This window comes from Phoca vitulina, unplaced genomic scaffold (genome assembly GCF_004348235.1).
Source record: "Phoca vitulina isolate PV1807 unplaced genomic scaffold, GSC_HSeal_1.0 scaffold33, whole genome shotgun sequence".
Classification (NCBI taxonomy): Eukaryota; Metazoa; Chordata; class Mammalia; order Carnivora; family Phocidae; genus Phoca; species Phoca vitulina.
In genome coordinates, this window is record NW_022589736.1 from 22,446,093 (window position 1) to 22,467,629 (window position 21,537).

The 21,537-nt window shown below is 48.9% G+C and overlaps 1 protein-coding gene across 1 annotated transcript in view; it reads right to left on the minus strand.

Annotated features, from left to right (window-relative positions):
* Positions 1 to 17,457: 17,457 nt before the first annotated feature.
* The window catches only part of DNAJC1 (DnaJ heat shock protein family (Hsp40) member C1), a 234,831-nt gene continuing 230,751 nt past the window's right edge, over positions 17,458 to 21,537 (minus strand). Inside the window, exons 11-12 of the mRNA XM_032425878.1 lie at positions 20,240 to 20,700; positions 17,458 to 17,660 (exon numbers count right to left, since the gene is read on the minus strand). Coding sequence (XP_032281769.1) covers positions 17,592 to 17,660; positions 20,240 to 20,700 — 530 coding nt within the window. The 3' untranslated portion in view covers positions 17,458 to 17,591. The remainder of the gene's footprint in view (positions 17,661 to 20,239; positions 20,701 to 21,537) is intronic.

The following is a 21,537-nucleotide window of genomic DNA, read 5'->3' on the forward strand; positions in this document are numbered from 1 at the left end:
TTATATGTTCAGGGGAATTTTAAAGAAAGTCAAATCTTTTGTAGATAATTAAAAAAAATCGGTGTGGTTTATTTTACTTATTTAACCCACTGGTTGTTATTCTGTAACAATTTGTATAAATGGTAAATTTTGAATGTGTTGTTATTTTACCTAGATGTAAAATTCCACATGTATTAAAGAAAATGTACAAAGTTTTTGTTAATAAAATTTAATAATGTTTATAACTCTGTGCCATTCCTTTTTCCAGTTTTATTAAGATATAATTGATATACAGTACCATGTAAGCTTAAGGTATACAATATAATGATTTGACTTATATGTATTGTGAAATGATCACCACAGTAAGTTTAGTTAACATCCATCATCTCGTGCAGATACGAAAACAGGAGAATGAAAAAAAAGTCTTTCCTTTGTGATGAGAACTCTTAGTATTTACTCTCGTAACAACTTTCAAATTATCATACAGCAGTGTTAACTGCCTTAATACTGTACATTACATCCTAGTACTGATTTATTTTATAATTGGACATTTTTACCTTTTGACCACATTCATCCAATTCTCTCTCATCCCAGCCCTGCCCTCTGGTAACTGCAAATCTGATCATAGGGTAGCTCTATTTTTGACTTTTTGAGGACCCTCCATGCTATTTTCCACAGTGGCTGCACCAATTTATAATCCCACCAACCATGCACAAGGGTTTCCTTTTCTCCACTTCCTCACCAGCATTTGTTATCTCTTGTTTTCTTAATAATGGCCATTCTAACAGGTGTGAGGTGATATTTCATTGTGGTTTTCTTTTGCACTTCCCTGATGATTAGTGACGTTGAGCACCTTTTCATGTACCTGTTGGTCATGTATATCTTCTTGGGAAAAAACGTCTATTTTGGGTCCTTCGTCCATTTTTTAATTGGATTATTTGGGGGAGGGGTTATTTGTGTGTGTGTGTGTGTCTTCTTTTGAGTGGTGTAAGTTCTTTTTGTATTTTGGATATTAACACCTTATCTGATATTTGGTTTGCAAATATTTTTACCCATTCCACAGGTTGTCTTTTCATTTTTTGCTGATGGTTTCTTTTGCTGTACAGAAAGTTTTTATTTTGATATGGTCTCACTTTTTAAAATTTTGTTTCTTGTACTTACTTTCAGTTTCATACCCCAAAAAATCATTGCCAAGACCCATGTCAGGGAGTTTTTTTCCTATGTTTTCCTCTAGGAGTTTTACAGTTTTGGGTCTTACATTTAATAAGTCTTTAGTTCATTTCAAGTTATTTTTTGTGAGTCGTGTAAGATAGGCATTCGGTTTCACTCTTTGACATGTGAATGTCCAATTTTCCTAGCACCGTTATTGAAGAGACTATCTTTTCTTCATCAAGTATTCTTGGCTTCTTGGCTCCTTTGTGAAATACTCATTGACCATATATGTTTGGTTTTATTTCTGGGCTCTTGATTCTGTTCCTTTGGTCTATGTATCTGTTTTTAGGCCAGCCATACTGTTTTGATGATTGTAAGCTTAAAAGATATCAGGAAGTATTATGCTTCCCACTTTGTTCTTTGTCAAGATTACTTTTGCTATTCTGGGTCCTTTATGGTTAAATATGGATTTTAGAAATTTTTTTTTTTTTCTACCTCTGTAAAAAATGCCATTGGAATCTTGATACGGATTATACTGAATCTGTATGTGGCTTTGGGTAGTTTGGACATTTTAAGAATATTCTTCCAATCCATGAATATGGGATACCTTTCCATTTATTCCATCTTCTTGGAATTTCTTTCATCAGTGTCTTGTAGTTTACAGTGTAGAGAACTTTTACTTCCTTTGTTAAATTTATGCTTAACTATTTAGGTATAAATACTTAAGTTTTTGATGCTATTGTCAATAGGATCATTTTATTTATTTCTTTTTCAGATAATTCATTGTTACTGTATAGAAATGCTACTGACTTTTTTTTTTTTTTAGAGAGAGAGTATGTGTGCATGAAAGTGGGGGGGAGGGGCAGAGGAAGAGAGAGAATCTTAAGCAGGCTCCACACCCAGCGTGGAGCCCCATGGGGGGCTCGATCTCATGACCCTGAGATCATGACCTGAGCTTAAATCAAGAGTTAGATACTTAACCAACTGAGCCACCCTGGCACCCTGAAATGCTACTGATTTTTATATGTTAATTTCGTATCCTTTAACTTTACTGACTGATTTGATCTAATAGTTTTTGGTGGAATCTAGGATGCTCAATACTATGTTCAATAGGAGTGTTGAGAGTGGGCATCTTTGTCCTGTTCTTACTCTTAGAAGAAAAGCTTTCAGCTTGTTGCTATTGATGATTTTCGATGTGGGCTTGTCATTTATGACCTTTATTAAGTTGAGATACACTTCTTCTGTACCGAATTAGTTGAGTTTTTATCATGAATGGATGTTAAATTTTGTCAAACGTTTTTTCTGCCTCATATGACCTTGAGATGGTCATATGATTTTTTTCTTTCATTCCATTAATGTGATGTTTCACATTGACTGATGTGTATATGTTGAACCATCCTAGGTGTAAATCCCACTGGATCATGATGAATGATTTTTTTTTTTTTTTATGGTGAATGATCCGCTGAATTAGGTTTGCTAGTATTTGCATCTATATTCATTAGGGATATTGGCCTGTAGTTGCATTTTCTTGTAGTGTCCTTTCTGGCTTTGGTAGCAGGGTGATGCTGGCCTCATAAAATGAATTTGAGAGCATTCCTTCCCCTTTAATTTTTTGGGGAAGAGTTTGAGAAGGATTGTTGTTAATTCTTTTAAATATTTGGTAAAATTCACCAGTGAAGCCATCTGGCCCTGGACTTTTCTTTGTTTTGAGATCTTTGATAATGAGTCAATCTTACCAGTAATTGGGCTCTTCAGGTTTTTTATTTCTTTCTAATTCAGTCTTGGTAGATTTTATGTTTCTAAGAATTTTTCCATTTCTTCTAGGGTGTCCAGTTTGCTGGTTCATAATAGCTTTTACGATCCTTTGTATTTCTGTGGTGTCAGTTGTAATATTCTTTTCATTATAATTGTGTTGAATTGGGTCTCCTCTCTTTTTTCCTTGATTAGTCTAGCTAAAAGTTTGTCAGTTTCGTTTATCTTTTCAAAGAACCAGCTTGCAGTTTTGTTCATTTTTTCTCTTGCTTTCCTGTTCTCTGTTTCATTTATTTCTGCTCTAATCTTTATTAGTTCCTTCCTTCTGCTCACTTTGGGCTCAGTCTGTTCTTTTTCTAGTTCCTTGAGGCAGAGTTAGGTTGTTTATTTGAGATCTTTGTTTCTAATATAGCTGTTTATTGCTATTAGCTTACCTCTTAGAACTGCTTTTGCCGCATCCTATAAGTTTTGGTACGTTCTGTTTCCTTTTTTATTCCAAGCTGCTTTTTTTTTTTTTAAGTTTTATTTCTTTATTTGACAGAGACACAGCGAGAGAGGGAACACAAACGGGGAGTGGGAGAGGGAGAAGCAGGCTCCCCGCTGAGCAGAGAGCCTGAGCTGCTTTCATCTCTCCTTTGGGGGTGCCTGGGTGGCTCAGGTGGTTAAGTGTCTGACTCTTGATCTCAGCTCAGTTCTTGATCTCGGTTGTGAGTTCAAGCCCCATGTTGGCCTCCACACTAGGCATGGAGCCTACTTAAAAAAAATAAAAATAAAATAAAAGTAATTTCTTCTTTGAATCATTGGTTGTTCAGGAGAGCATTATATAATTTCCATATATTTGTGAATTTTCCAGGTTTTTTTCTCTGTTAATTTCTAGTTTCATACCATTGTGATCAGAGAATATACTTGGTATGACTTCAGTCTTCTTGAATTTGCTAAGACTTGTCTTGTGGCCCAGCATATCATATGTCCTAGAAAATGTTCCATGTGTGCTTGAGAAGAATGTATATTTTGCTGTTGTCAGAAATTTCTTTATATGTCTGTTAGGTCCATTTGTTCTATTGTGTTTTTCAAATCTGCTGTTTTCCTTATTGATTCTTTGAATTATCTATCCATGTTGAGAGTGGGATATTACAGTCTCCAATTATTATTGTACTGATGTTTATTTCTCCTTTTAGCTCTGTTAGCTTTTGCTTTATATATTTGGGTGCTCTGATGTTGGGTGCATAAGTATTTACAGTTGTTTTATCTACTTGATGGATTGATCCCTTTGTCACTATTTAATGACCTTTGTTTCTTGTATCATTTTTAAGGTCTATTTTTTCTGATAAAAGTATAGCTACTCTTGCTTATTTTTTTTTGGTTATTGTTTCTTGAAATGTCTTTTTCCATCTCTTCACTCAGTCTGTGTGTCTTTAAGGCTGAAGTGAGTCATTTGTAAACAGCATGCAGTTGTATCTTTTTTAGTCTATTCAGCCATTCTACTTACTTTGGAGAATTTAATCCATTTATGTTTAATCCATTTTAGGTTATTGATGTTATAGTTTACATATTTTTTTATACTGTGTATTCAGTAACAAGATTATTGTCTTTTTACTGTTTGCTTTTTAACTTTTAAACTAGAGTTGTAAGTGAATTTCATACCACTATTACCATATTACAGAATCTTTGATTATATATTTACCATTACCAGTGAGTTTTATACTACCTTTTAATGTTTTCATGATGTTAATTAGTATCATTTTGCTTCCACTCACGGAACTCCCTTTAGTATTTGTTGTACGGCTGGTTGTACAAGTGGTGATGCACTCTGTCCACTTTTGTTTGTTGTGAAAAGTCTTTCTCTCTCCTTCATTTCTGAAGGACAGCTTCATGTATAGAACTCTTGATTGATGGTTATTTTGTTTCATTATTTTGAATATGTCCTCCTATTTTCTCCTGGCCTGAAATGTTTCCTTTGAGAAATCTGCCTATAGTCTTAAGGGGTTTCTGTATGTAACTTCTCTCTTACATAACTTCTCTCTTTCCTTTTATTGCTTTCAGAATTCTTTCTTTGTGTTGGACTTCTAACAATTTAGTCATAATGTGTTTTGGCGTAGCCCTATTCAGGTTCAACCAATTTGGCATCCTTTGGGCCTCATGGATCTGGATGTCCACTTCTCTCCCCAGGTTTGGGAAGTACCAGCCATTACCATATACTTTCTGTCCTTTTCTCTTTCTCTTCTCCTGGAATTCCCATAATGTGAATATTGTTGTGTTCCAAAATTCCCATAGGCGTTCTTTACTCTTTTTCATTCTTTTTTCTTTTTGTTTCTCGGACTGAATAATTTTGAATGTCCTGTCTTCTAGGTCACTGATACTTTCTCCTGCTTAGTCAAGTCTGCTTTTGAAGCTCTCTATTGGTCATCATGTTTTTAAGCTGTAGGATTTTCTGTTTTTGTTATTTTTTTAATAGTTCTGTTTCTTTGTCAAACTTTTCATTTTGCTCATGCATTGTTTTCCTAATTTCATTTGGTTTCTGTGTTTTCTTGTAGTTCACCAAAGTCTGAGTATTATTCTCAATTCTTTGACAGATCATAAATCTCTATTTCTTTAGGGTCAGTTATTAGAGTTTTATTAGTTTACTTTGGTAGTGTCATGTTGACCTGAGATATGTGATCTTCCTTCCTTACATGGGGATCTATGCATTTGAGTAAGTAGTCTCCTTTTCTGGGTTTTACAGGTTCATTTAGGCAGAGACAATTCATCAGACAGCTCACTTTAGGTTTCTGAATGTGTCTGCTGGGAATTTCCAGCTGTGGGGCCTGCTACTAGGGTCATTTTTGGGTGAGGCCATTGCCTTAGTCCTGAGGTCAGGAGTGGGAGCCCCGGGGTGGTGGGGGAGCTGTAGGATGGGCTCCACCATTGCCTGGGTTCTCTGGTCAGGCTTACTAGACAGTCAGGACTGGGTGCTATGCTCAGTAGTAGGTGGGGCTGTGAGTTAGCATCCCTGTCCCAGCAGCGCAGCAGAATGGGCCCTAGGGCCTGCAGGGCTCACTGGAGAACCTGATGAGACAAGATTATGCACTGAATTCTCTGGCCAGGCACGGCTACTGGTTTTGCTCTGCAGGCGGGGAAACCACGGAATGTGCTTCTGTTCAGGGGCTACCCTGTAAGTAGGGATGGGTCACATAACTTCCTGTGAGCTCTGGTCAGGCTCCCTGGCTGCACATCTGAGGGCTGTTTTCAGCAATGGGCACAGCTCCTAATTAGTTTCCCCACCTGGGTGGAGGGGAAGAACTGGCTCCAAGACCGCAGGACTCTTTCTGGTCTTGACTCAGGCCATCTGGTGAGTTCTCTGGTTGAATGGGGCCACTGGATTTGTCCTGTAGACAATCAGCGCTGCCTGCTGGAGGGCAGCTGCGCTTTCCAGGCCTTATGCCCAGGCTTTGTGTTCAGGTGGGCGGGCGTGGGAGTGAGCCCCCCGCTGCCTGGGGGGAGTGGGGGAACTGACGCCGAGCCTGGCTAAGCTCTTTGTGGTCTTGACTCAAGCCAGTGCCCTCCCCAGGTGCCGCTTTTTGGGCATGATCAGCTCTACCTGCCCTCCTCTCTCAGCGCTTCCGGGCTACCCAGCTTCCGGGTGCGGCGGCCGGGCTCTCTGGTCAGGTGACTGGGAGCCGCATTCCGCCGCGGGCGGCCTGTGAAGGAGCTCTCCTCGCCGGGCTCCGGTCCGCCTCCCCGGCGCTCGCAGGCAGTCTCCGGTCAGAAGGGCCTGGGAGCTCTACTTCGCGGCGGGGGGAGCTGTAAGTTAGCTCCACGGCCTGAGTGAGGGCCGAGCGGCCCGCCGCCCAGGCTCCGGCTCGGACCGGCCCAGCTCTGCCCACGAGCAGAGGCGCTGCTTGGGACCGCTCTTCAGGTGCTGCAGGTAAGAACTCGGTGGGTCAAGATCCAAGTGCTGGGTGTTACCAGTGCCTCCCCGCTTCTCTGTCAGATTCCCACGGTTGGCCTCACAGATTCCTCTGCGATCCCCGTGGCTTGGAAGTGGAGTAGGGGTTTCCATGACGTGACCCGCGGTGCTGGGGTGGGGGCTGGATGTCCCCCCCGCCCCACCCCCTGGCTGTCTTTTCCCATGAAGGAACCAGAGGCTCAGGGGAGACCTTGGAGCGGTGCTGTGCTGGCCGGGGGGGCGGCATGGGGTCAGCACACAGCTGCTGCTCTTACCTCCCAAGGCCGACGCTCCTGGCCTCTTGGGTGCAGGGTTACTTAGCCTCCCCCCAACATTCTAGGATTCTCTCAGTGGTGTCTTATTCCTGAATAATTGCTAGTTGTTTTATGAGGGGGGTGTGAACTCAGGAATGACCTATGACACCAGCTTGGTGACATCGCTCTGTGTCATTCTTGTTTGGAGAGAATGAAGGCCCTGAGGACTGTTGGTGCCTCGGGTGACAGTTTATTCTGGTAGTTTTCGGGTGGGCCGCGTGCTTTGCAGGATTCATCTTGGAGTTACCTAGTTTTGCTCATGAGTAAACTTGATATACAATGTGGGATATTCTGCAGTGCAAACTGACCTTGTGTTTAAATCTTTGCGCATCATTACCAAGAGTGCACTGGGAAAATTGCTGTAATGCAAGGAGAGGAAAAGAATTACAGTGGAGATAAAAGGAAAATAAATTCCAGATGAAATAATTATTAGCACATTAATAAAGTAGTATTCATACTTGGTAAAGACGGCATTCCTCCTTATTAGTTAGCTTTAACCAGAGTCATTTCAATGAAAGAAATTTAAATGTCCTTAGTGGTTCTTGGGTCTTGGTATGCATCGGAATCACCTGTGGAGCTTCACCCCCTGGTGGCCGTGGCCGAAGCGAGTGCGGGGGTCTGTGTGATGTGCTCCCAGTGATTGAGGGGTCGAGGAAACAAGGAAAACCGGCTCTGGGCTTCTAACTGTACTAAAGAGTGAAGTTTAGGTTCCCTGAGAGACTTTCTCTTCTAGACACAAACGGAAAACACCTGATTCTGGAAAGTCTTGTCTCCGGCAGCACTGAGGGATGTCACTCTGCTAAAATGACAGATGACTGATCATTAACTCCTGCCTGTTTCTCACGCTCGGAGGAATCTAAACAAAAACCGGACTTGGCCATGCAGGTTTTCTCTTCGGAAAAGTGTGTCATTCACCTTGGCCGCTTATTTGTATAGTGTCTGAGTGTAACTACTCATGCTTTTGTGTCTTGCTAACTTATTTCATTGAAGCACTGGGTGCCTTTGTCAGCTCCACCGCCAAGTACACCTGGTTTTCTGGGTTGCTGCTCTGTGGTTCCACGTGGTTGTTAGATTCTTGCTCTGAGAAGTTTCTGGGGAGCTGTTGCTCTTTCTCTAGCACTTGACCCTTGGAAAAGGGTGCTGTGCTTAGAAATGGGTTTCTATCAGCTGGTTCCTGTCTGGACTTCTGTGCGTAAGTCCTGTGGGTGTGTGATCGGTGTCACGGGTCAAGAGCAAGCATTGAGAGTGAATGCCAAGAAAAACAAGTTGCCAACTTGTTTTCTTAAGCTCTCTGTCAACCAAGCAAAAGTAGGATCGCTGTAACCAGACTCTCCCCGAAATAGACAGGAGAGGCCCCTGGAATTGTAGGCCAAAGGTGCCTGCCAGTAAAATGTAATTCTGCTTTTAAAAGTAGGGGATGGGCTTTTGTTTTGGATTTTAGAATTCACAGTGAGAACAGTACCATTAACCTTAGTTTTATTTACTGAAAATGAAACATACGTGGATGGCACCATCTTTTTGTGTAAATCGAACAAGGCCTTTCAAAATGAAGTCGTTGTGATCTTTTGTAAACATTTGGAAGCTGTTATATTTTTAAATGACTTTAACTGGTTAAAAATTCATGCCAACTGTTATTCCACTTAGAGTCCCATTCCTCACCTTGTTCTTGGCATCAAAAGAAACATCTCTTTCATACCGATAACTGAATGTTTATTATCCTTTAAGGACAGTGAAGATTACTGTGAAGCGTGAGTGTCCTTTGTGAATTTGGTCACCGGTCAGGTTTGGCAGGGCTGTCTGAGGGGCAGACCCTTACACGCATCATCACTCCCTGCGGTCCGCTCCCCCTGCTCCCATCCCACCTCGTGTCCCTCCCCTGGAGCTGCTGAGCAGACCAGCTGTTGGTGAACAAGTGTGAACAGCACCCTCAAGGTGCTTGTAACACAGTTAAGTGCTGGCCTGAACATACTTTTTAAATTACCGGTTATCATGACCACTTTTCCAAAAATTTGGGTACTAGAAAAAGAAAGGAAATGTCTCATTTACTCCATCATTCTACTGGCAATTTTTATATTAAAATATACACAGATAGCCAATATTCCTATCTATTTTTATGCGTACTCTTCCTACAGAGTTGAATCATAGTACACACATAATTTTGTGCCCTGCTTTTGTCACGTAAATAAAAAGTGACAGATACTTGAAACATTTTAGAAACTGAATTTTGTATCTGGTGTAACTCAGTGATTTTCTGGGTGAGATGTGCAGTTTTCCCAAGTCCTGACAGGTCCTGTCCAACAAGTGTCAGTGCATCATCTTTATATGAGCATGGGCTCTTCTAGAAAGGATGTTTTTTGATGACCAGTTTCTTGGGCCCACAGCTTGAAACCCTCATAATTACTAGCAAATCTTCCAAAGGAAAGCCAAGGCCTTCTCTTGTCACCACCCAGGGATGTATCTGCCGGGGCAGGCGGGAAAGGGGTGGCACGCGGAGTAGGAGCTCCAGACGTGTAATCTCCTTTGTTTCAGGGCCCAGGGGCCCAGGCAGTTAGGGGAGGAGAGAAGGCAGGAGAGAGCGAGGCCTGGTGCAGGACGGCCATGCAGCGCTGTGGGAGACAGGTTTCAGGGAGGTGGGTGTGAGCTTCCCAAATGGTATCGAGTGGGCCCAGGACACGAGGTTGGAAAGGTGCTGTGGGTTTGTGAAAAAGAGCTTGTGGAGGGTCACCAAGGGGTTTCAGGAGCCCGCGGCCGGCGGAGGCAGTTCACCGCGTGATAAGGCTGCTAGCAAGGCATGGCCCTGGCAAACTCGGAGGGAGGGCAGATGGGGGAACGAGGGGGAGGGCAGAAGGGCAAACGTATGTTTTCCAGATCAGGGTCCGTAAACAGCAACCCAGATAACTGAAACCAGTGTATTGTGACTTCGTTGGCATGGTCTTCACTGGAGATTTTCAAATCCCTTGAGCAGCTCAAGTGACTTGAGTTCAGTTTTCAGGTTTTGTGCACAGCGCTTGATGTGGTTTCTTGCAGTTTTAAGGCCTTGGGTGTGTAAGGACCGCAGCTCCTGGTCTCCCCACCCCCCCAGGGCCTGCTGGTTGGCCGGCTGCGGGGTCTTGCTGGGGCGGCGGGCCAGCGGGGCCCCCCCAGCGAAGCCCGAGGGCAGGCTGGGAGCCCGGCTTCGTCGAACCCCTTCAGCTCGCGGCGGGCCCCGCGAGGCCTGTGTTGTTCTGCGGCTTACAGGCGAGGAAATGGAGGCTTGGAGAGGGCGAGCAGCCACCCAGCCGCCAAAGTGCCGGTCGCTACAAATCAGAACAACCTCCGAGGCGGGTAAGGGAGGAAGCACTCAATGATAATTCCTCCTCCTCCCCCCGGATCCCCGGTGAGCATGGCACACAAGGCCCCTCGGAGTCTGGGCTCGACTTGGGGCATCCGGCTCTGGCCCCTGTCCCCGCGGTCCCCTCACCGAGGGCTCCAGCAAGCCCAGGCCCCGTCCTCCCGGGGCCTTTCCCAGGCTGTTGGCGTTCATTCTTGGGGTGTGGCGGCCTCGCATCTGCCGTTCCGGGCCCGCGCCGGCAGCTCCAGGCTGTGCCCGCGGTGCCCGCGTCCCACTGCGCTCGGTGCAGAGCGGACCCCGAAAACCGGAGAAGGGACACGGACAAGGTCACGGGAGGCCTGGGGAAGAAAGGCCAGCTGGGGTCTCTCGGCGGAGGGGGGTGGGGGGGTGGTGATCGCTGAGTAGGATGCGCCAGAGAAAGGGGCTGTGGCACCATGTGGACGCTTCTAGGGGCCAAGAAGTGACGGACTGAGTCCCGGGCTCTGGGCTGGAGATTTGTATGCACAGTCTTCTCAGCTGGGGCAGAGGGTGGGGGGTGTCCCTGAACCTCTCGTTTGCGGGTGGGGGACAGGGAGGTTCCCGAGTCTGCGATCCGGTCTGGGCTCAGGGGAGTGGCGGCCGTTGGGCAGGATGGCCAGGAACCGAGGGCCAGCCTGGGGTCACCTGCACAGGACTCTGAGGACCGGCGGGGGAGCCCCCTGGTTTATTTATTTACGTACGCTTCATTCCCAAAGGAACTGGAGGCCTCGCAACGTTGAAAGGCAGTGCGGCCCCCCGGCCATCAGGGCTTTAGGGGGGGCCCTGTGGGGTCAAACCGGAAGTGCGTCTTGGGGCCGCACGAGAGGGCTATGGGGACTGAAGGGGCGCTCGGGGCCGGTGAGGGGCCTGCTGACGGCACGAGGCCGCATGCACAGCCGGCAGCGCCAGGTGCGAGGCCCGGAGGGACCAGGTGCGAGGCCCGGAGGGAGGGCGACCTCACCGTGCGCAGCAGGGAACGCTCAGCATTCGGATTCTGATGGTGCCTTCTGAAGTTTGAAGAAACGCACTTTTTTTGCTGATCGAGTTAATTTGATTTCCCTCAAATTCTGATTGATGCATCTGGTGTTTTTTCACTTGGCTCACTTAACAAGCAGACGGATTAATTAGGAGATTTTACATTTTTGGCACCGCTGCCGTTCCCGGCGCAACTCTCTCTCCGGTCCTCCTGGTCTCCTCCCAGCGCAAGCACAGACAGGTGTTTTCTGCAGCTGAACTCTTCCCGTACAGAGGCTTCTTTGAGTAAAATAAGGTGTACATTTTCTTTGCAAGCTCCCGGCCTCGTGCAGGGGCTGTCCTGCTCGGCTGAGCGCCGGGGTCCCCGGCAGGTGGGGACCCTGAGCAGGCTCGCTCCGGCCAGGAGCAGGGAACCGGAGCCCCTGGCGTGGTGGCGGGCATCTGCGCTTTCGGCGTCCTGGGCAAGCCCAGCGTGCGGCCGGGGCAGAGAACCGCATGGGTCGGGTCCTGCTGGCCTTGCCGGCCTCGGGGTGCGCTTGGCCTCAGGCCGCTTTCCCGCCCCTTCCTGGCCCCCCAGGCCCTCTGGGAGCTCCCTCCTCCTTCCTGGGGCTCGGGGCTCAAGCCTTCCAGCGCCTGGAAGCCCAGTGCAGGGAAATCCCTGTCCCCCCACCATCCCCAGAACCGGCGGGGTGCCCCAGAGCCTCCCCTCCCAGCTGCGCCTCCGGGGGGCCTTGTCCTCCTTCCAATGTGAAGCTTTAACGTTTGAATCGCAACGCGCGCGGATGCTTAGTCTTGGATTTTGCTGCAGGACTGAGAGGCTCTGCCGGCTTCACCCTTTGTAGGCAGGAAAGACTGACCTTGTAACACACCAGCCGCCCACTCTGGCCCTGCCGCTGTCACAGCTTTGCCACGTCGTCGGTTCCTGAAAGTGTCTTTCTTTTAGGACCTACATATACTCCTCCATCAGAGCGGTCTTCTTTCTCCACTCGGTAGCTCTGTGTTTGGTTTGCTTTTGGAATCAGTGTCCAACCCAAGACCAGGAAAAAGATACCAAAAAGGCTTGGAGACACCCCCCATGGCAGGTCCCCGGTCTGGGGGTGACGCCACGCCGGCAGGCCTTGCTCTTAGGGCAAGTGGCTCGTCACGAGGGCAGGGGACTGCAGCTTGCTGGGAACCAGGGGAGGTTTCTTTGCCGCCGGGAGTTGGGTGCTGAGCAGGTGGAGGATGTGGATGGAGCCCACCGATCTCGGGATGGAAACAAGTTTGGGGTCAGTTTCACCGGGACATCCCAGTGCCTGCCTTCCTGTCCCACCCCTGACCGGGATGCCCCTCTCTCCTGTCTGGTCAGGCCGCCCCAGGCAAAAATGTCCACATCTAAGTGTCAAATATTTCCTCTCAAATTTTACAGTTCTTTAACAAGATTTTTTGAGTAATGATGGAAAACAGAACCTAAGACATTGTTCACTTTCCTGTAGAACTCAGGACCTACTGACTAGGCCTCATTGCCCCTCAAATCTTGGTCCATTTCCTTTTGTAAAACTGGGATTCTTTTTAAACTGATGGACTTGGCCGAGTTAAACTCCTGTAATAATTCAGGAGACACTGATCCGGGGCGCCTCACACACCTGGCTTGTTCCAGGCAGCGAAGGCAAGAGGGAACAATTGGGTGTGTATTTTCCTTCCATCCCTGGAGCGGCTTCCGAAGCGGGAAGTTCCAGCAGAGGGGGCGAGGCAGGGAGCTGGGTTTGAGAACCCTGTTCGGTAGGCTTCCAGCTGGGAGTAGTGCAAGGTGGGGGTGGGGGGGAGGAGGGGTCCCCCCCCCCCCCCCCGCCACGGGGAGGCGACAGCACTGGGAACCATCCCCAGCTTGCCTTGGGACGCTGCCCTTTCAGACACTGGTAGTTTCCGCCTGGGAATCAGATTGATGAAGTGATTTCCCTTTTTTGGTTCTACACGAAGCTGTTCTTTTTTTCCAGCAGACCAGAGGAAAATAATTGCAGCCACTCAGTTTTACAGCGTGTTAACTGAGCTCCCCAGTGAATAGTCTAAGGCTGAAGGCCAAGTAGTTTACTGACAGGAGACGGGGACTGTTGCCAAGACCGTGGGGATGGCTTCCCGGCCACAGGTGGAGCTGACGCGGGGCTCCCATGGGGGAAGCCGGCCACTCATGGCCGCAAATGGCCGAAGAGAAAGCCACTTCCCCTGGTTTGCGGGCCAGACCCGGGCCACCACCCACCACCTTTCCAGTCTGTAAAGGCGCCTGTGATCCTCGGCGGTGCCCTGGGAAGGCTGTAGGAGCACAAGAGGGCCCGGCGCCCCAAAGTGTACCGGCCACACTGTCCCCGCCCAGGGTGCCCCGCCGTGTGCAGAGTGGCGGTGAGGTTACATGGGGGGCTGCCCCCCAAGAGCGCGGTGCTTATTCTCAGCCTGTTCTTTGGAAAGCTGGCTTGGTCTTGGGACCATTTGGTGAGAAGGAACTTGAAAATTTAGGACTGAATGTCACAACCTGTTTCTACCAGTGAAAGAACATGACTAATCTAAGCTGCTTGCCCCCGCCCCCCCCCCCAGGCCTCCCTGCCCCTCAGCCTCCAGACCCAGCCCCTGCTCGCTCTTGAAGGCGCTGGGACCACACGGGCGGCCGTGGTGAGGGCGTGGAAGGCCGCGAGCACCGGTGCCAGAAGGGCCCGTTGCAGGAGCCCCTGGTCAGGCTGGGATCTGACTCAGGCGTGTCCCGTGCCTCAGTTTCCCCTGAGTGGGGTAGGGTCCCTCAGGAGAAGCTGGGGGTCAGGATCCACACAACCCCTCTACCCTTGGGGCTTTCTAGGGCAAAGGCAAACCAAATGCCTGCCGAAGTCTCCCAGCTGTCTGTCCTCCTCAGGGGGATTCAGAATCCCTCAAGGGCCTCAGGGATCGGCCATCTGTTCGCAATCCCACATGGACCCGTGACCATGTAACACACTGTGCAAGCGGGCGTATTGAGACAGGTGTAAACTGGGACTGTCCTGCACAGTATATGGTCCGTCCCATGTGTATAGAGTATCACAATTTCAACTGTGCCCTTTAAATTCTAGGAAAAAACATAATTGCTAAAACAACTACCACAAATACCCTATAGATATAAGTAGGAATGAAATAGCTGGTATTTTAAAGGGATTAGTTCTCTGCTTTCAAAGGGGTAGGGTGGACGTGGTTTGGGGGGTGGGACTGGCACATGGCAAGAAAAAGTCCCGAGGTACGAGGCATTTTTTTAAGTTCTCCCAAAACAGTTACAGTAGAAAGCTTATTATGATCTTATTCTAAAACCGAGTGAGAAAACCCACTGGCTACAATATTACAACCAAAAGCGATCATCCCCTCGTGGGGTTGGGCTGTCTGGCCCAGCACACATGATTGATTGGGGCGAGAGGTTTGTGCGGGACTTCTGGATGGTTCCCACGCAGATGCGCAGAAGCAGCAGATTCCTTGCTGGAAATGCAAGCCGTGTGGTCTGTCTTGTTTCCACAAATCCAGCTGGGTAAGGCACAGCTGAGAAAGAACTCCACTCAGGCTGCACAGGCCCACGCCTGCTGTGGCCCCGCGGAGCGGGTGGTGGCACCGGCCGTGGGCAGGAGAGGGGCTGCTGGGCCCAGCCTGGTCAGCCAGTTGGGGGTTCTGTGAGAAATCAGACAACATGTGAGCGGGCGTCAAGACTGGGTGCTCTAAATGGTTTAAAGAAATGGAAGCTCGGAGATTTTTGTCCCAGTGGAGAAAGTAAGCCTCAGTCACTAAAGGATAAAAGACCTGTCCTCCCAGAAGAGGAGGGCAAAGGCCCCAAAGCCTTGGCTCCCCTGTGGGCCCCACCTGGCTGTGCAGGGGGGAAAGGGGGGTGAGATGTGGCGGGGGTGGTGGGATGGCGTCAGTAGAGGATGCGCCCACCACCCGCCCAGGGCTTTCCAAATCCAACAGAAATGGGCTCTTGTCCGTGCAGCTGTTTGTTCTCTGCTGGGGTCTGACTGGGGTGTGGACCGCGAAGAATCGAAACCAAGTCCTGTGCCTCAAGCCTTGTCTCCACACTCCCTGCCTGGCCCTCCCCGCCTCCTTCCAAACCCCAAGCATTCAAGACCACTTTCATGGCTCGGTTCCCACTCCTTGCTCACTGCGCTTGACCCAGGATTTGGATGTGGCTCTTTTGACTCTAAAACTCTGGCCTTTCCTTAGACCATGTCTGAGGAGGAGGCAGGGACAGGGGCCAGGCGGCCACTGGCGTGAAAGCCTTTTCCTTCATGTGAGGCCACTCACCGACACATTTGCGCGTTTGAGTTTTAGGGGCAGGAAGTGAGCATTGAGAGGCTGAAGGCAGGCTGGTCCAGGCCCCAGTTCATGAACCTCTTGTTGTCAGAGGCCACGTCTGAGGTGTCTCCTTGTCTGCGGGCCATGTTGGGATAAATACCAGAGCAGAGGCTGTAAAAGGCTTTTTTTGGGGTGAGACACCCTTGGGGACACCTAGTGAAATATGTAGACTCCCTCCCTGAAGACAACACAACTAAGCCTGCCCCTGGGGGCTCTGGAAGGGGAGCCGGGCCAGGAGAAGGGGGCTGCCAGTGGGCGTTGCTATGGGTGCATGACCCCCACCCCATGATCTGTGTAGCACGTTCCTCTGGGAGGCTCCTTTGTTTTCTTGGCCATGACCTTGCTCAGACTGAACCCCACAGGTCTCTGGAGTGTGGCTGAGCTCTGGGAGCCCCCGGCCCACTGGCCCACCTACTTTAGCAAAACTTGGCGGCTCCCAAAATCCCCTGAGGAAAGAGCCCCTTCCTGACTTCTTTTTAAAGAAGGTGGTAGGCAGAATAGTCATGGGTAGAAAGCTGTGCTAGAGCCTTATTTGCTTAAGGTGTCTAGAAAGATGGGGCTGGTAGGCAAATTAGGGAACCGTAGCCTCGATTGTACTTCATTAGGTATCTTTGGACCCCTGTGGGGCTCTCCCCAAGCTGGAAGCCCAGAACTCTTGTAATGCAGTTTGGGGGTCCGTGTGACAGAAACCCAGTTCAAAGTACTGCAAGTAGAAAGGGTATTTGAACAGAAGGATGCTCACAGAATCCCAGGAGGCCACAAGCTGGACCACCAGGCTGCATGAAAGACAGGCCTGGGGCGCCTGGGTGGCTCAGATGGTTAAGCATCTGCTTTCGGCTCAGGTCATGATCCCAGGGTCCTGGGATTGAGTCCCGCATCGGGCTCTCTGCTCCTTGGGAGCCTGCTTCTCCCTCTGCCTCTCTCTCTCTCTCTCTCTCTGTCTCTCATGAATAAATAAATAAAATCTTTAAAAAAAAAAAAAAAAAAAGAAAGACAGGCCTGGAGCTGGACTCAGAGACGAGGGACCCCAGGGCCAGAATGAAGCCAGAACAACCGAGTGCTCTCCACGGTTTCCCTCTGTCGGGCTTTATTCCCTCAGACCCCTGAATGAATGGGGAGGCGGCCATGGCCAAGGAGACGCACAGGCACAGCCCCACCGGCTTCTGGAGAAGGCTCTGGGGGAGCGGCTTTGGCCCCCGTGCATCCCTGGGGCTCAGCTCTGGTTTGCTGGCAGAAAGGGACAAGGCGGCCTGACGGCTTGAGCAGTTGGGAACGCAGCTCTGCCAAACAACGCAAACTTGCCGGTTTATTACCTTCATCCCCTTCTCTCCTTGTTCATGTAGACGGATTTTTTTTCTAGATAGATCTGACTAGTGAAGATAGCCTCACACAATTCTTAGCCAGCTTCCCGAGCGCTTGCATCCTGCTGCCGATAAGCTCCTGAAGCCGTGAGCTCTTCGGTCAAAGACACACATTAAGTTTAATTCTTACATGTTAGTTCACTTCTGTGTTCCTTCAAAATCCTGTATTTGCTGATTGTTAGCACTACTGAGTTGGTTTGCAGGAAAGTAAGCTTTGCAATGATGAGAAAGAAAATAATCTGTAAAATACCCAGATCCTTTTTCTCCTTTAACACAGTCTTTGTTTTAAACAATAGAGCACAACATTTTTAAAAATTTTTAATTTTTTTTTTTTTTTTTTTTTTACTAAGGCACATGACGTATAGAAATACTGAGGTACAAAATGCAAATTTCTGCATAAGACTTTTAAAATAATCATTTTGGAAAATGAAGGTGAACATCATCTTCCAGAATATTCAGCTTTTGGCTTGTTTTTTCTTTTGGACCAGTTCAACCAGCAACTTGTATCTAGCGATACAGTCTTCCTGTAGGAAGAGAAAAAGAGAGGTGAGACGGTTATTTCCACAAGTCAGTGAGCGTCGTGGGCTGAGCCCGCTGTGGCCTGCCTGCTGCCCGCGCCCCGCGTCTGCTGGCCCCGTGGCACGCTCGGTCCGGCCGCTCACCGGCAGACCGGGCCGCACGGGCGCCGCAGAAGGCCGGCAGAAGCCCTGCGCAAGGTGGAGTGTGAATCGCTGGGCTGAGGGGCCCAGGGCCACTGTGTGTGAGGCGCACCATTGTTACCATGATTAGGACTTTCAACTTGCTAACGATAATGATCATTTTTAATGTTTCACTGTATCATCAAATGGCCCCATCCTCTAGAACCAAAAAACTTGAGGCCAGGCATTCACGATTATCATTCTCATTTGGGTTTGCCTCTCCTTAAGGGGCTGCTGGGACCTTCCTGTGGTGGCCTCGTTGGAGTGTGCCAGACTCTCCCTCCTGCTTGTCCCGGCCCCGCCACATCCTCTGGCCTGTCGCCGCAGAACTACCAGCTTCAGATCCCAGCTGCCCAGCTCTGCATTCGTCCTGAATCCTCACCCCAAGGGGTGACAGCTACAGGCAGCTTGGGGTGAGGACTGAGGACCAACGCAGAGCTGGGGTGATGCTGGGGAGGGGCCTATTACTCTCATGTTCGTCACAGGTACTTTCCAGAATCCATTTCTGTTTCTGTTCAAAATAAACTCACCTCAGTGGCACTGGAAGCCTTCACTAACTTGAGGTCTAATGTGAAATGATTCCTGCCCCGTGGCAGATGCTTCGATCAGCCATGGACAGAGCATGGATGTGCATTCTCTTCCTAGGATTCTAGCTTATGAGTGGTATGAGAGTTTCTTCTCCTAAGTGCCTTTTCTGGCTCCCCAAAGACTACTTGTATAGGGTCTTTGAAAATCTCAGCCTTTTCTTCTAGCTATGCTGCCCAGGGGTGCAGCCGCGTGCATGACACCAATGCAGCCCCAACATTTCCCCGAGGACAGCACGACCCGGGCTCTGGGCAGCACTGAGCCCAACCTGGCATGTGCCTCAGGCAAAGGCTCCTCCTTCAGGCCCAGAATTCCCAGCGGCTTGCAGGCCACTTACGGGGAGTCACTCCATAGCAGGCGAGCCAGCAGGCTACCTCTCCTGGAACTTGTTCTACTGTCAAGGCTTAAAGGGAAACCTTGCAGGACAATAAAAGTGCTGCTTATTTCTGGTTCAAACAGGAGGGTTTCCAAACCCTGAGGCAATGAGTTTCTGAATGTTCTATCCTTAGAAATCCAGTTCCAGCTCCTTCATTTTAAGCCAATGTCAATTCATCACACATGTAGATGCCTGTGTCCTGACAGATGCTAGAGAAATTCAGGGAAAATAATTACTTCTGGCAAACCAGTTGGAGAGGCTGGGAGAATCTGTGTTTCTCAAATAGATCAACTGCTAATGGTTTATTTTTCTCCCCGGGAATTCTCAACTTCATCATTTTCAAGTAGGTGATAGATAACTAGACCTGTACACACGGGGACATTCATGGCCACGAGCTAGATTTTCCAACATAGAATTTCAATTAAAAAAAAAATAAGAATGTAAATGAACATCAATGTGCCCAGAGGCTACTGAGTGATATAGGCACAGAAGGCAGAGGAGACTCGTTCTTTTGATTTCTCAGCATTCCTGGTGCCTCAGACTGAGAGGAGAGCGACAAGGAAAGAAACCCAGGAGACACTGTGTTTCAAGAAAGGCCCGAATGGGAAGGATCATACCACGAGTTCCACAACCCCGAACTGGCAGACAGTAGGCGAAGACTGGGGTGAGGGGCTGGCTTTCCCAGGGGCACCCCATCTGCCCGCCTGTCTGAGGTTTTGTTTGAGAACTAACTGCAGGTGTATTTAAGCAGATCCTAACAGCTGTAAACAGGGAAAAGAGTTAAGTATAAACAGTCAAGGCTCCAGGGTGCGCCGAATCTTAAATGCTGTCCTTGCTCGGACCCCCACCGCCGCCTCCAGAGTCTCAGGCGAGCCCGGGGCGGCTGCAGAGTCCGGAGGGACATGCCTGCAGGCCCGACGACCACGACAACATGGTCACCTACCACACACGCTGTCAGGTGAAGGCCGTTACAGAGAGAGAGGGACACATCCTGCTGACTCTGGTTTCAGGGAGCCTCTATCTGCAAGGGAGGGCCTGCCGGCCTGCAGAGCCGCTCCCACTGAGGAGGATGAGGGTGCGGCCCAGCCATCCCAGGCTGCTTTCAAACTGCCAGACTGGGGCGAATGCTCCAGAAGGTTGGCAGACTTGTTGTGGGTGAAATTTATGTTCTCAACATGGAATTTTCCCTGAGAAAAACCAACCGGTCTGTAGAATGGTTACCTTAGACTCTTGACCTCATTGATACACAACTAATCAATCCGGGGACAGATTCAGCATGCTGTCAGGAGAACTACACGGGAAGACCACTGGTAAATGAGATCGTGTGGGCAGCTGGGGACAGAAGGGTAGGAATAAGGTGAAGAATTGGGGGAGCTGGCTGCAGCTACTTCAGTGGTATCCTAAAACCAGTGCAGAGGCCTCTTTCTTTCCCCGCCTCACCCACCTTACTCTTAGACGGGACACATTTGGCTATTTTGTCCCAGCGGTCAGAGGATCCCTTTGGGTACTGCTGTAATGCTAATTCCAGAAGTTTCTGTTGACTCTGAGTCCATGGCTCCTCAGCAGCACGAGTTCTGTCTTTCTTCTGGCTCTCCTCATCGCTGGATTCCTTTTGTTCTGATATATCAAAGTCCTTCTGCCTCTTTCCTCTGACCTTCTCCTCTGGCTCCACCTTTGCTGTGGCCTCAGGCGGCCTGGCTGGCCTTCGCCTCCGTGGCCGGCTTTCCGGGACCACTGCCTCCGGCTCGTCGTCGTCCTCCTCCTGCTCGTCCTCCTCGTCCTCCTCCCCCTCAGCCTGCTTTGCATCGTCTCGTTGGGTGATGATGTCATCTGGCAAGGCCGTGGTGGCCTTGGTGGGCCTGGAATTCTGAGCTGTAGACCTGAGTTCAGAGAGTCTGACCATTCCTGTGAGGAAGGACACATCACACAGACGGAAGGGCAGGGTCAGGTCAGGTGACAAGAGTAACAACATTGCCCCCGACACAGCAGACAATGTGGGAAGGCCTTCTGTGTATATTATTTTACTTAATTTTCACAGTGTCCCAGAAAGATAGGTATCATTGTCCTAATTCTACAGGTGACACAAATCAGGCTCAGAAAGCAGCAGAGGTGGAATTTGAACCCAGTTCTGCCTGATTCCAAGTTTCTGTCCTTGCCAACACTTTGAGGGACAGTGGTTTATAAACAGAGTCAGGTTGTGACCAAAGAATGCAAAGAGCTCTTTGAGAAGGAATAACCTGCCACTTTTTAGGTAAGGAAGGATGTTCTTTACCATCCAGAATTGTTATTAATTCCATTAGCAAAGCTAAAGTGAATCTGTCAAACCTTGTGCAATGCTCACCATCTGCAGGTGAGCCACCGACTCTGTGGGACCCGCTCTCCGCTCAAAGCTGCTCCTGGTGCCGCTGTGCCGCCATGTTGGACAGTAAAGGACAAACAGACTCTGTCTCCCAGGCATGAAGGCCATTTCAGAGATACCCCTGAATGTTCAACTACACAGTTCTTAATCTGTTCACACTTTTTACCCCCTCCACCGATTCTCTACCAAGATCCATATCTGTGCAACAGTCTACACCACACCGCCTTTTCAAGAATACAGTTTTTAGGGCGCCTGGGTGGCTCAGATGGTTAAGCGTCTGCCTCCGGCTCAGGTCATGATCTCAGGGTCCTGGGATTGAGTCCCGCATCGGGCTCCCTGCTCCTTGGGAGCCTGCTTCTCCCTCTGCCTCTCTCTCTCTCTCT